This window comes from Loxodonta africana, chromosome 16 (assembly GCF_030014295.1).
Source record: "Loxodonta africana isolate mLoxAfr1 chromosome 16, mLoxAfr1.hap2, whole genome shotgun sequence".
In the NCBI taxonomy this organism is placed as follows: Eukaryota; Metazoa; Chordata; class Mammalia; order Proboscidea; family Elephantidae; genus Loxodonta; species Loxodonta africana.
Genome location: NC_087357.1, coordinates 31,566,294 through 31,580,570, shown reverse-complemented (window position 1 = coordinate 31,580,570; position 14,277 = coordinate 31,566,294). Strand labels below are relative to the sequence as shown.

The following is a 14,277-nucleotide window of genomic DNA, read 5'->3' as shown; positions in this document are numbered from 1 at the left end:
CACCAGGTGTGGGGCCTGTGTATCCCCCTACTTGCCTGCCTGTTTTACAAAGACAAAAACAAACAAAATCTGTTGTCCTCCAGTCAATTCCAACTCATAGCGACCCTCTAGGACAGAGTAGAACTGCCCCATAGGGTTTCCAAGGCCGTAATCTTTATGGAAGCAGACTGCCACATCTTTCTTCCTCAGAGCAGCTAGTAGGTTCAACCCTCTAACCTTTCAGTTAGCAGCCAAGTGCTTAACCCCTGAACAACCAGGGCTCCTTTTAGAAAGACAAAGAGCACTTTAATTGCTCAGACTACTTTAAAAAACTAGAGGCAAAAAGCCAAACTTAATTCTTTGTCCACAGGGGCAAAGCTCCAGAGGGAGGGAGGAGAGTGGGAAGTGATCGTCCAGGCCTCACACAGTTCCTTCAGACACAGAAGTGGGCCACTCTCCTGCCATGTTTGGATGCAAGTCCCAGGGGTTTTCATCTCATTCCTTGGTAAGGATGTTTCAGGAAGTGAGAGGGAAGGGAGAGTAAGCATGCTCAGAGCAGCAAGGAGGTGGGCTTCTCTAACCACTGGACTGAACAGCTGGACCTCTGACTGAGAGAGGTTATTAGCATTTGAAAACCCCTCTGAAGGGGCTGAGAGCTTCCCTGGGAAGGCACTGAGGCCTGAGTGCAGAGACCCGTGGTGGCTCCACACAGAATGGGCCGGGCATCCAGGGCATAAAGACCAGCGTGGACTCAAGAATGGGCCCTTTGTGGCTTTGTCCCAGGCTTGAAAACTGTGACCAAGGCCCTTTCATTGTTAAGAAAGACCGTTTCTTGGCCACAGCAGAGCTAATAAGTCTAGTGCCCTGACCTGGCAGGTCTGGAGGCGGCCCTGTCCCTCAGTAGAAGGTCCTGTTAGCGTGAAGACCACATAAAACCTGTTGCTGTCGAGTCAATTCTGACTTGTAGTGACCCTATAGGACAGGGTAGAACTGACCCATGGGGTTTCCAAGGAAAGTCTGGTAGATTCAAACTGCCAACCTTTTGATTAGCAGCTGAGCTCTTAATCTTAACCACTGCGCCACCAAGACCCCTCTGTTAGCATCCTGCTCTCTGAACCTTTCTGTGGTAAGTTACGCCTTCTTTGCCCCCTCCCCGTTAACTCATTAGTGCTTTTTGCTAAACCTTGATCACATATGTGTTGGTCTTAGAGCATTGACTTGGTCTGACTCCTTTTTCTTGTCTTAGGTCCCCCCCACCGCCAGCTGCCTAAATTAAGCCCCTTCCCAAGTTAAACCTAACCTAAGTGCCTTTTAAGGAAACACTGGTGGTGTAGTGGTTAAGAGTTCGGCTACTAACGAAAAGGTTGGCAGTTTGAATCCACCAGCTGTTCCTTGGAAACTCTGTGGGGCAGTTCTACTCTGTACTATAGTGTCTCTATGAGTTCGCCAGCATTTGTAGAGGTCATGCTTCTAAACCTTACCAGCCTTCTTGTTTCCAGCCCATGATCCTGCCAGGTTTGGGGTATATTTCTACTTCACATGGGACAGGCTGGAGGAGCTCCTGGGCACTGGCTCAGCTGTCTCTTAAACCAGGAGCAATGGTGCCACCTACTGGGAACTTGCTGTTAGCTACAGGGTGTGTGGCCAGTGCTCCTGTTTTCTGGTGGAATGACTAGGGCCCCGGCTGGGAGTATCTGTACTGTAATTCAGTACAGGAATAATAATATGCAGCAACATAAAGTGTATGAGTAAGGGTCACTGTTGCCTACTTACAGACGAGGAAACAGGCATAGAAATTGTGGTGGGGCAAGTTGCCCGGGGTCATGACTAGCTAGGGGCAGAGACTAATTGGAACTGGGTCCTCCCAGCTCCAAAGCTGGCCTTCTTAACAACCACTCTGCTAGGGTTTGCCAAAGCCAGGAGATGATATTAGGAAGGAACTACTCAATAACATGAACTTAGATAGTAAGGACTTTCTTTCTTCATTTTTTTCAATCCTGCTGATTTTGTCTCATACGTGACTTTTTAAACCTTGAACAGCTCTTTAACCTTGCTCATCTTAGTTTTAACAATGTTAGGTAGGCAGCAGTATCGGCTAGAAATTAATAACGTTTTATTTTCACTGTATTATTTTGAAGTTACAGAATTCCTGTTGCGTGGTAAGCAGCACTGCTTTCCTATTTAGCATAGTGATATAAAGTTTCTTTTTAAAATAAATTTAGGTTAAAAAGTGAGTAAATATTAAGAAAAAAACACAGGTAAGTAATGGTGTAGGTGGTATATAAACAGGACAAAAATACTAACAGGTGGTATCGCGCATTGAGTTATATCCGCCCCAGAAATGTGTGTATCAGCTTGGTTAGGCCATGGTTCCCAGTATTGTGTGGTTGTCCTCCATTTTGTGATTGTAAATTTATGTTGAGAGGATTAGGATGGGATTGTAACACACCCTTACTCAGGTCACCTTCCTGATCCAATGTAACGGGAGTTTCCCTGGAGTGTGGCCTGTACCACCTTTTATCTCTCAAGAGACAAAAGGAAAGGGAAGTAAGCAGAGAGTTGAGGACCTCATACCACCAAGAAAGCAGTGCTAGGAGCAGAGCGCATCCTTTGGACCTGAGGTTCCTGCACTGAGATGATCCCAGACCAAGGAAGACTGATGAAAAGGACCTACCTCCAGAGCCGACAGAGAGAGAAAGCCTTCCCCCAGAGCCAGTGCCCTGAATTCAGACTTCTCCTCTACTGGACTGTGAGAGAATAAACTTCTCTTTGTTAAAGACATACACTTAAGGTATTTCTGTTACAGCAAGCACTAAATGACTAAGACAGGTGATATGGATGACTGAAGTCATCTTGGACTTGCCCTGTGACATTGGGCATTCTCAAGGATCCTTTCCTCATTTGTAGAAAATGAAAATGGTGAAGTAAGTGATTGTTCAGGTCCTGTAGACCCAGTACATGCTGTGGTGTCCAGGCATTGTGAGTTAGGTTTCTCCTAGGCCCTGGCTGCTTAGCCTCAGGAGAGGTTAACAAGGAATCCAGGAACTTGACTGGGCTTCCCTACTTGACCTGTCCCCTCAAGACTCCTCCCTTTCCTCTGCTGCATTGTTTCTTTTCTTTCTTTCTTTTTAACAGCTTAAAAAACAAACCTGTTGCTATTGAGTCAATTTTGACTTACAGCGACCCTATGAGACAAAATAGAACTGCCCCATAGAGTTTCCAAGGAGCGCCTAGTGGATTCGAACTGCCAAACTTTTGGTTAGCAGCTGTAGCACTTAACCACTACACCACCAGGGTTTCCTTAGTTGAGATATAATTCAAATACCATACAATTCACCTATTTCAAGTGTACAATTCAATTATTTTCACTGTATTCACAGTCATGAAACCATCACTGCAATGAACCCTACAATATTTTTGATAACTAAAAAGAAACTTCTTACCAGTCATCCCCCATTTCCCCCCAGTCCTCTCAGGCCTTGGCAAACACTAATCTACTGTCTCTGTAGATTTGCCTATTCTGGACATTACGTATAAATGAAATCATACAATGTGGTCTTTTGTGACCTGGTTTCTTTCATTTAGCTTAATGCTTTTAAGTTTCATCCATATTGTAGAATGTATCAGTATGTCATTTCTTTTTATTGCCAAATAATATTCCATTGTGTGAGTATACCACGTTTTGTTTATCCATTCATCAGTTGATGGACATGTGCGTCATTTCCACCTTTTGAGTTCTGAATAATGTTGCTATGGATATTTGTGTACAAGTTTTTGTGTGGACATACGTCTTCCACTTGAGTGTATACCTAGAAGTGGAATTGTTAGGTCGTATGATAACTCCATATTTGCATTTTGAGGAACTGCCAAACCCTTTTCCATAGCGGCTGCATCATTTTATATTTCCACCAGCAATGTATAAGGGTTCTAATTTCTCCACATCTTCTTCAGCACTTGTTATTGTCTATTGTTGGGTTTTGTTATTTTTGTTTCGTTTGTTTTATTTTAGCCATCCTAGCAAGTATGAAGTGGTGATATCTCACTGGTTTTGATTTTCCTTTCCCTAATGGGTAATCACATTGAACATCTTTTCATGTACATATTGCCCATTTATATATCTTCTTTGGAGAAATATCTATTCAGATCCTTTGCCCATTTTTAAATTCGATTATTGGTCTGTTTATTATTAAGTTGTAAGCGTTCTTTGTACATCCTAGATACAATATACTTTCTGGATAGTTATTAGGTATATGATTTGCAAATATTTTCTTTGGGTTGTCTTTTCACTTTGGGTTGTCTTTTCTTGATGGTAAGGTTTGCAGCACAAAGGTTTTTAATTTTGATGAACTGCATTTTATCTTTTGTCACTTGTACTTTTTGTATTATATCTAAGAAATTATCACCTAATCCAAGGTCACAAAGTTTACATCTGTGTTTTCTTCTAAGAATTTTCTAGTTTTAGTTATCACTATTAGGTCTATAATATATTTTGAGTTAGTTTTTGTCTATGGTGCAAGGAAGGGGTCCAACTTCTTTCTTTTGTATGTGGATATCCAGTTGTTCCAGCACTATTTGCTGAAAAGACTGTTCTTCCCCCCACTAAGTTGTCTTGGCATTCTTGTTGAAAATCAGTAGACCATAAATGTGAAGGTTTATTTCTGGACTCTCCATTCTGTTTCATTGATCCATATGTCTATCCTTATGCCAGTACCACACTATCTTAATTATTGTAACTTGGTATCAAGTTCTAAAATCAGGAAGTATGACTTCTCCAACTTTGTTCTTATTTTGCAAGATTGTTTTGACTATTCAGGATACCTTAAAATTCCATGTGAATTTTAGGATGAGTTTTTCTGTTTCTGCAAAAAAAGAAAAAAATGCCTTTAGGATTTTGGTAGGGATTGCATTTAATTTGTAGGTTGCTTGGAGTAGTATTGTCACCTTAACAATATTAAATGTTTCAATTTATGAATGTGGGATGTCTTTATTTAGGTCTTCTTTAATTTCTTGCAGCAGTGTTTTGTAGTTTTCAGTGTACAATTCTTGTTCCTCCTTGGTTAAATTTATTCGTGAGTATTGTATTCTTTTTGATGGTATTATAAATGGAATTGTTTTCTTAATTTCATTTTCAGATTGCTCATCACTAGCGTATAGAAATACAATTGATTTATGTGTATTGAGCTTGCAACCTAGCTGAACTCATATATTCTAATAGTTTTTTTTTTAGTGGTTTCCTTAGGATTTTTCATCATGTCGTCTGCGAATAGAAATTGTTTTACTTCTTCCTTTCCAATTTGGGTGCCTTTTATTCCTTTTTCTTGCCTAATTGCCCTGGCTAGAACCTCCAGTACAATTTTGAGTAGAAGTGGCGAGAGCAGGCACCTCTGTCTTGTTCCTAATTTTATAATAAAAGAATTTAATCTTTCATCATTAAGTATGATGTTAGATGCTCTTGATCAGGTTGAGGAAGTTCTTGTCTATTAGTACTTTGTTGAGTGTTTTTATCATGAAAGGGTATTAGATTTTGTCCAGTGCTTTTCCTGCATCTATTGAGATGATCACTGGATTTTTTTTTTCCTTTGTTTTAGTGAGTGATGTGGTGTATTACATTGATTGATTTTCTTACATTAAACCAACCTTGCATTCCTGCCATAAATCTCACTTTGTCATGACATATAGCCCTTTTTAGATATTTCTGGATTTGGTTTTGTAATATTTTGTGGAAGAGTTTTGTGTCTATATGGGACCAATGTAAGGGATATTGGTCTATAGTTTTCTTGTAATGTCTTTGTCTGGTTTTGGTATCAGTGTAATACTGACCTCATGGAAAGAGTTCTCTTTTTTGGAAGACTTTGTGAAGGATTGGAACTAATTCTCCTCTAAACGTTTGGTAGAATTCAGCAGTGGAGCCACCTGGGCCTGGGCTTCTCTTTGTGGGAAGTTTTTTAGTTACTAATTCAATCTTTGTACTTGTTGCACTGTTTCTTTCTTGTAGGGCGTGTGAACTGCTTGTAGACACATTCTTCTGTAGAAGGAGAAGAAATCTGGGAAAAGCAAGCCCTGCAGGAGTCGGGAAATTTGGCAGTTTCTAGTTGCCTCTGCTAGGAGTCAGAATCAATTCGATGGCAGGGGGTTAGTTGCCTCTGCCTTCTTTCCTCTTTATTATTCCTTGTGCCATAGAGGAAGCGTCTAGTCTTCCTTCTTTCCTCCTGAATGAATGCTTTTCTGGTTGAGGACCAATAACCTGAGCCTATCTCTTGGGTGGAAAAGACAGTTGTATAACTTAACTGACATTTGAGGGAGTTAGCGCTCAAATCAAGGCAAGTGAGAGCAGGAGCTTTGTCAGGCCTCCCTGGAAGCTCTTTTCCTTTTTTTCTGCCAGGCCTTAAATATTGATAAAAAGTGAAGGAACTTCAGATCATAAGCGATAGACCACAATGAAATGACATAGCTCTCCATATACTGATGTGAACTCATCTCCAGGATATATAATTAAGTGAAACGTGAAAAAATAGTATGCTGTCATTTGTGTTAGGTGAGAAAAAAAAGAAAGGAACCTATAGATAAAAAATATATATATAAGCTGGTAAATTGCAGAGTGCCTTCAGAAGGATACCCAAGATAAGATTCAAGGGGGGTGGGAGACTTAATACAGCTTGATTTTTTTTTTTTTTTTCCTTGTGATTATGCTAGCTTAAACAAGTGTGTTTACACTAGTGGGCCTGTGCACGTGTTTCTCGGGCAGCCTGGCACAGTGCCTGTGTCCTCATGGAAACAGCCACCCGCTCCTCTACACATCTCCAGGGTTCGCTCCAGACCTCCACTTACTTAAAGCCTGCAGTGTTCCTCAGAAGTCCCTAAATCTGTCTACCTGTGGAAAACTGGTGACAGACCTCAAAGGCTCTCGGAGGTTGGGTATTCCATTTTGAGTACTATTTCAGCAGCACAGAAATCCTGATCTGTCCTCCCAAGGCAAAGGGCTTTCACTGTCCTCCAGCCTCCCTGGGGAATTCTGGCCCTGCAGCCCCACAGCAAAGCCCTTTATTCTTGCATGAGTGAGTGTGCTGGGAAGTGAAGCAGATGCCGGAAGTCTTTGGACTTCCCAGGGCAGGTGAGCATCCACACTAGCAGCCTGTCCTTTTCCACTGAAGGCTGACAGAACTGGCAAGCAGGAATATGTTTGGTTCTTTGGAAGTAACCACAAACTCTTCACTCCCGTCAGAAGTGAATGTTTCCCCTCCTTCACATGGGCTACCATAGAAGACTGGGGAAGGCTGGCTTCTCAGATGGCAGGTCGGATTCCAGGCTTAGATCAGGGGCCTCGAGCACTAAAGATCCTCCTGTCTCTCCCACAGAGAACACCTTCTGCAGTGGGGACCATGTGTCTTGGCACAGCCCTTTGGATAACAGTGAGTCAAGAATTCAGCACATGCTGCTGACAGAGGATCCACAGATGCAACCTGTGCAGACACCCTTTGGGGTCGTTACCTTCCTCCAGGTGAGATGAGGGTTGGTTGCTCACTTGAGCCTTCCCTGTGGGAAAAGTCCAGGCAGAACAGGAAGACTTGGGTAGGGGGAGTAAAGGGAGTACAAGGTTTCCTTTGGTCTTCTCTTACTTTCTCTTCCCTCCAGTGCCTTGTTAGGTAGATCCAGGTGGTCCGATTTAACCTTCTGAGATGAGAAAAGGGAGAAGGGACAATTTGGGTGGGAGAGAATAGCTATACCTGAGGGAGGTAACAGAGGAGGGTATTTTTATGAACTAGTAAAGACCCAGACAGCCTCAGCACAGGACCTCCCAACAAGAAACCCGCTCTGGACTGTACTCTCCCTTACCCAGACAGGTGGGTATTCACCCCAGCTGTAGCTGAGTGCTTGCTTCTGGTTATGATGGGGTCTGTATGAAGGTTCTTTTGGTGCCCATGAGATTTACACAAAGACTCAGCCCTTGATAAGGAAAGGGAGCTTCTCTACAAGGTGCTGAGGCCCTTTGGTTGTGGTTCCCAGCTTGAAGGGTCTCAAAATCTCCTCCTCTGTTTATATTCCCCATGATAACAGACGAGGCTGGAATGTCTCCCTGAACCTTCCCAACTTTTAGAGACATGGCCTAGGGACCCATCCTGAGTTGGCTGGGGTCCTCATTTTCTCCTGTATGTAGCCTAGAGCTAGACTTTGCATCAGCCAGACACCTGTCCCATCACAGCAGGGCAAGATCGGCCTTCAGTGCCCTGTCTGTGGATCTGTCCATCTCCTAGCTAGGCTGCTGCTCCCTCCTAAGAGAACCGTCTGGTTTGGACACACTAGGCCCTCAGCACAGATCCTGCCTGGGGTTTCTTCACCTAAGGTGACCCTTGAGGGAGCTTGGGTGGCTGAACTTCTGGGAGGACAGGAGGGATGGCCATTAGCACACAGAGCATCTTGTCCCTGGGCCTCAGATTGTTGGCGTCTGCACTGAGGAGCTGCATGCAGCCCAGCAGTGGAACGGGCAGGGCATCCTGGAGCTGCTTCGGACGGTGCCCATGTGAGTACACCCCTCCAAGGTGGGGCTGCTTCCTGGGTCTAAGGTGGGAGTCCCGCCCCTAGCCCACGTGTCCCCCCTCTCGCCCCCGCCCCACGTTGCTGTTTCAGGCACTGGTTTTTCACATTAGTGCTTCCTGACAGCTCACTCCCTGGTAGTCCCTGACCACTAACTATCTGCCTGTGTTTCTGGGCCTCGGGCAGCAAACCAGGCAGGCTGCAGGGCCAGGCCATCAGACCTAGCCTTCAGTTATCATCATTTTGCCTTTCCTTGTCCACAGTGCTGGCGGCCCCTGGCTGATAACTGACATGCGGAGGGGAGAGACCATATTTGAGATCGATCCACACCTGCAAGTATGTCTTGAGTGAGAAAATCTTTCTAGCACACTGTACCCTAAGCCTCTTCTGCATAACACTGACTTTCATCCTGGGAAAGTGGAGGAGCTTTATTTTGTGAGTGAGCAGATGTGTAGCATGATTTGGAACCTGTCCCCTGAATCCTGCAGAGTGCATGAGGAAGCCGAGAGCCTTCAGGCTAGGAAAGCTTGTCTGAGACACATTTATTTTTACACTGAAAAAGTTGAATTTTATTGTACGTAACTTATACATCAGTAAATCTGGCTTTTAAAAAATTAGCTCACCAGCAACAGAAGAGAATCAGTGTAGTGAATATTGCTTGTTCAGTATTCATCCCCCCACCTCCCCTTCTTAAAAGAGCACAGATTTTCTTTCAGGGAGCCACCCCTCCCCACCTGTAACAGACAGTAGTTTAGGTGATGTTGACCCCACCACCCAGCTCCAGGAGTGAGTGCTGACCAGTCTAATGCTCCCACCCCCCTGTAGACACATGTTCATCTCAGGGAGTCAGACCCGACCTCCTCCCCTGAATGGCTGGCGTTCCTTGAGGTGTAGAGAGCGTTTTTATGCATACGGGCCGGCAGTTGCCCACTTGCTGTGGCCTGCCTGGACAGAGTTTCAGGGGCACCTCTGGTTTTTTAGCAGAAGCACTCTTTTTGCATGCAGGTAAATTTTGCAAGCCACATAGACCACACCTGACTTAGTCAGGAACAACAGACAGCTAATAAGGTGCTTAACACCTGTCTGCTTTCTCCTGCACATCCCCCTCCCTGCCCCCTGCAGGGCATTGCTGTCTCTGAACTTTTTGTGCTCCTTGAAAAATCTGATAGGCCACAGGCAGCTGCCAGGGGTGATGTATCCTAGAGCAGGGAAGAGGTGCAAGCAGACATGCAACCAGCAGTCCCTGGCTTTTTTACCACAGACCTGAAAGTCCTTGGGCATCAATCCTCCTTGTTTATAGGTGATGCTCCTCTGTTTTCCCAGTGCCTTTAACACTGACCTTTTCAGAGTGCTGCCAGCACCCTGTGTTAAAACTGCTTGACACTTGGTTTCCTTGTAGTTTCTGCTTATGCAAGAACCAGGAACCCACAAAGGCTGTGTTTCCCTGAGCCCTTATTCTGCAGCCACACTGGGATCCAGCATGGGGCACTGTGGGCTGTTGTTTGGCCCCTATCATAAGTGCCAACTACTAAGAAAGAACCTGGGCTTTTGAACTAGTAGGGTAAGCAAACCGTCCTTTCTCTGCATGCCAGGAATGGTTCTCCATAGTCTGCAGGCTTCCCTGAGACCAGCCAGCAGGACCCAGAGCACCTAGAAGTCTTAAAAAGCAAACAGGAGGACTGTGGGGACAAAGCCCAGCTTTCTTTCCTGGTGGCTGTGTGCATCAGGGGTCAACTCCCCTGCAACCACTTGGGCCCTTCTGGGGCCTGCTTGCAATCAGTTCATTTTAGAGCTGGCTCGTGCACCTTTCATCCAAGCTCTACCATTAACCAGCTGTGTGCCTTAAACAAGCCTCTTCTCCAGGACTTGGCTCTTTCTTTTTACTTACGAAGTAAGTAGGCCAGACTGGTTGAGCCAAGAGGCATCCTCAGCTCTTTATTTAGGTGAAGTGCCTCAGGGCAGCTAGTAGAGAAGAAAAAATGTAGGCTCTACCCTGAGCAGACCAGGGCCCACACACTCCCCACAGAGAGAGCTAGAGCTGCCTCCCTGCTGCCAGCCTCTCCCCGCTCCTGATCACCAGGCTGATGGTAGCACCGGAAAGGAAAAGATTGTACTTGATGGGGAGGAGGCATCAGGGGTGGGGCTGCCTTCTGACTAGTCTCCAGAAGTAGGGACAGTACCTTGTGCTTCCCCAGATAGGCTCCCTGGTCTACTAACAGGCCAAGTTGCTACCTGTGGAGCAATGGGGAGAGGGCTGGGCAGGCAGAAGAGTATAGGCTCTTACTGAGGTGCTCACTCACAAAGAGCTTTATTTGGCCCCCATGGTTGTTTACAAGCAAGGTTGCTACAACCTTCCAGATGACCTTTAATTCAGAGCCCAGCATCACAGAACTGTTTTAACAGAAAATCCCAGAGATGTTTGAGTACAACTCTTCCTTGAGGCCATTTGGAGAGCTGTGTTTGGACTCTGCAGTGCCAGGGCCTGCATGAAGGTAGGGCCTCTGGTGGAGTCCGCAGATGGTCACTCCCCTCCAGGCCCACATTTCAGTATAAGAAATGGAAAAGAAACACCATCCAGAGTCCTTTGCCCAATAAGTTAGCCAGTGCACCTTGGGAAAGCTAGCCCTCCTGTTCTCTGGTGGCACTTCACTGCCTGGCCACACCCTGTAGCTGCTAGAAGAGAAAACCGTAAGTGTGGATTCAGGGAGAAGTTGGTCTGAGTCCTGGCCTTTCCTGCTCTACAGAAGACAGGGTGTTCTTCCTAAAGGACCGGTGAAGAGAGGAAGGATCGTGTCTTTTCTCAGGGAACTAGTTTCTGTCTCTGCCACATCAGCCCCATGGGACAGCACCGGGTGGGCATCTGCGAGGCTATGCAACTGGTATGGAGGTCCTTGATGAGAGGAGAAGCTTCCCTTGGGATTTTCATTCCCCCTGGCTTCCCCTAATCCTGGTTCCCCTGGAGGAGTCCAGTGGCTGGCAGAGAGCATCACACATTGGTAACCAGGGCAGAACAAGGTCAGAGACCCTGCTCTTCCATACCTGTCCCATGGTCAGCACCGACAGAGGCTCAATGAATCCCAGAAAGGTGGGTGGCTGAGTTGGGCAGCAGTGACCATGGGCCGCCACTTAGCTGAAGGCATGCTGGCCCTTTGGTTCTTTTCAAGCAGGAGAGAGTTGACAAAGGCATCGAGACAGATGGCTCCAACCTGAGTGGTGTCAGCGCCAAGTGTGCCTGGGATGACCTGAGCCGACCCCCCGAAGACGACGAGGACAGCCGAAGCATCTGTATCGGCACGCAGCCCCGGCGGCTCTCTGGCAAAGGTGGGCGCTGTTGTCCAGCCTTCCCTCCTTACTCCCCAAGGGTGGTTTTCAGGCTTTCTAGTATGTATGGTGCTCTGGAGCCCTGATGGTTCAGTAGTTAAGCGTTCAGCTGCTAACCAAAGGTAAGCAGTTCGAATCCACCAGCTGCTCCTTGGAAACACTATGCGACAGTTCTACTCTGTCCTGTAGGGTTGCTATGAGTTGGAATCAGCTCAGTGGCAGTGGCGTTTTAGTATGGGTCTCTAACAAAGACAGCCCCAGCAGTAGTTTATTTCCTGCTCTGAGTTACACAACAAGTGAACTCTTCAAGCAGGGTGGGATTAAGGGAGCTTTGTTGGCTTGTTTCTAGCTGTGTTTCCTGTGTGTGTTTCAAATGCACCACCAGCAGTGACCATTGTGTTTTAGGTTTGCCCCCTGCAATCTGAGGTCATAGAGGTAAGTGGAAGCCATAGAACAGTTACAGGAAAGGGCCATAGTCCACCCAATGCAAGAGAATAAGCATCGGCCACCCACAGAATTGACACAGTGCCCAGCTCTGGCCTGTAAGCCATGCCAGATCCAAGGATCACTCTGGCCTGAGGCCCTCAGAGGCCCGAGTGAGGCCAGCTCACACATGCCCCACCCCACTGTCCTATAGTATAAGGGGCTCTGAGCAGGGCACCATGTCCCCACTGCATTAGGGTGGGGCCTTAGGGAAGGAGACCATGGCTCTCCTGGCGGAAGCTCACCATGCTGGTCTTGGCTACAGAAAGAGTTGTGGTTTTCAGCAAAGGGCGTCCCTAGCTAACACCAAAGGAAAAGCAGCCAGTTATATGTACGTGTGTTTATAGATTCTTTTTCCATTTTTTTCTCTAGTCCTCTATCTTTTCTTATTTTTTAAAGAATAAGATACCTACAGCCCTGAATAAAATACCTACATATGTAAGAAAACTTCTAAAACGTTTCCTCTTCCCGAAAAGGACAACTTAAACCTCCAGTGCAAATATTTGACCCCTTTCTTTCCTTCCTTCCTGTTTGTTCTAATGTGTGCTGAGCCCTCTAGGAGGTACAGAGAAAGGGTGTATAGTTATTAGAATCATTCCATTGCTTTTGACAAAAGGGGTAACTTAAGGAAAGATTCATAGTCTTGTCCAAAATTTCAACCATTATTGGCTATTTTTGAAAAATTATAAAAGTAATCTATGCCCCTGTAACAAGTTAGAAAAGTTGTTAATCACCTCCTCCCTGCTCTACGCCCACCCTTTGAACTCTAAGAGAAATGTTAATTTGCTTTTTTGGGTGTGGTGGGTAATTTGCAGAGGTGAATCTTAGATCAGAATCTCTATGTAGGGAACAGACTAGTAAACTTCATCCCAAAGACCAGCAAAGCTCCTTGCAAAGAAAAATTCCATTCCTCTCTCACTTCCTGGCCCTAGCCAGATCCACGGAGAGACCGAGTTCCCTGGGATAGGGTCAAGGTGAGATGATGACCCCTGCATCCCATTGACCTGGGCTCAAGGAGGAGGGGTGACAGGGCTGGATACCAGTTGACCACCCAGAACCCAGGAACTTGTGTGAGAGGCTCCTGTCCATGCATGGCAGAACACCTGCAGCCCTCATAATACCCATTTCAGTGTGCAGAATCCCTAGGTGATCTTGGGCAGTGACAAAGTCCTTGTCAGTCAGTCACTGTCTGGAGCTATTTTAAAGTAAACCTAGAGCCTGTGATGCAGGAAGGGAAAGAACAGCTGAGATGAGCCCTGTGTTGGAAAGCTCTCTTCTGAAGTCCAGAGGCTACCCCTTATCTTCTATAAGAATGGTGCTCTCTAGACCAAAAGTTTCTTGAGAGCATGATACCTCATCTGTCCTTCTCCCCTCAGTCTGAACTCACTCAGACTCACTTCTGGATGCCTAGAGCAGGCTCAGGGCCAGCCAGCATGGCGGCTTTTCCCCAGTATGTCTGCAGAGCCAGGTTTCAAGGGCAGGGTGGGGGCATACTGGGAGCCCAGGGGGCCATTAGGTAACCTGGTGGTTTCATTGCAGACACAGAGCAGATCCGGGAGACCCTGAGGAGAGGACTTGAGATCAACAGCAAACCCGTTCTCCCACCAATCAACCCTCAGCGACAGAACGGCCTCACCCATGACCGGGCCCCGTGAGTTCCCCACCCACAGAGAGATTAGTATAGCTTTGCAACAGCAGTGGCCAGGGGCTCTACGGAGGGGCTTGTCACCCCCCAAGGGTGGACAAGGGGGCACTTTTGTCCTGAAGGGCCCGTCTCAGTGGCTTTCATGAAGAGAACAATGCCCACAGCTCTGGCTGTATGGGTCCAGGGTCTCTGAGCCTGGGGGAGGCATGATCTAGGGCACACAGATCTGTAGATCATAGCAAGGGGCCTCAGGGGACCCAGCGGACCAGGAATATAAACAACAGTAAATATTTACATGGGCTGTGTGAACAAACGGG

General features: G+C 46.3%; 1 protein-coding gene across 2 annotated transcripts in view; it reads left to right on the top strand.

Moving 5' to 3' along the window:
* SUFU (SUFU negative regulator of hedgehog signaling) overlaps window positions 1-14,277 on the top strand; it is a 114,351-nt gene that overhangs the window by 68,270 nt on the left and 31,804 nt on the right. Inside the window, exons 4-8 of one of the 2 annotated variants that reach the window (XM_010589025.3) lie at window positions 7,335-7,477; window positions 8,412-8,497; window positions 8,775-8,847; window positions 11,676-11,832; window positions 13,855-13,966. In XM_010589025.3, coding sequence (XP_010587327.1) covers window positions 7,335-7,477; window positions 8,412-8,497; window positions 8,775-8,847; window positions 11,676-11,832; window positions 13,855-13,966 — 571 coding nt within the window. The remainder of the gene's footprint in view (window positions 1-7,334; window positions 7,478-8,411; window positions 8,498-8,774; window positions 8,848-11,675; window positions 11,833-13,854; window positions 13,967-14,277) is intronic. The other variant, XM_003409149.4, reaches the window with a different exon arrangement.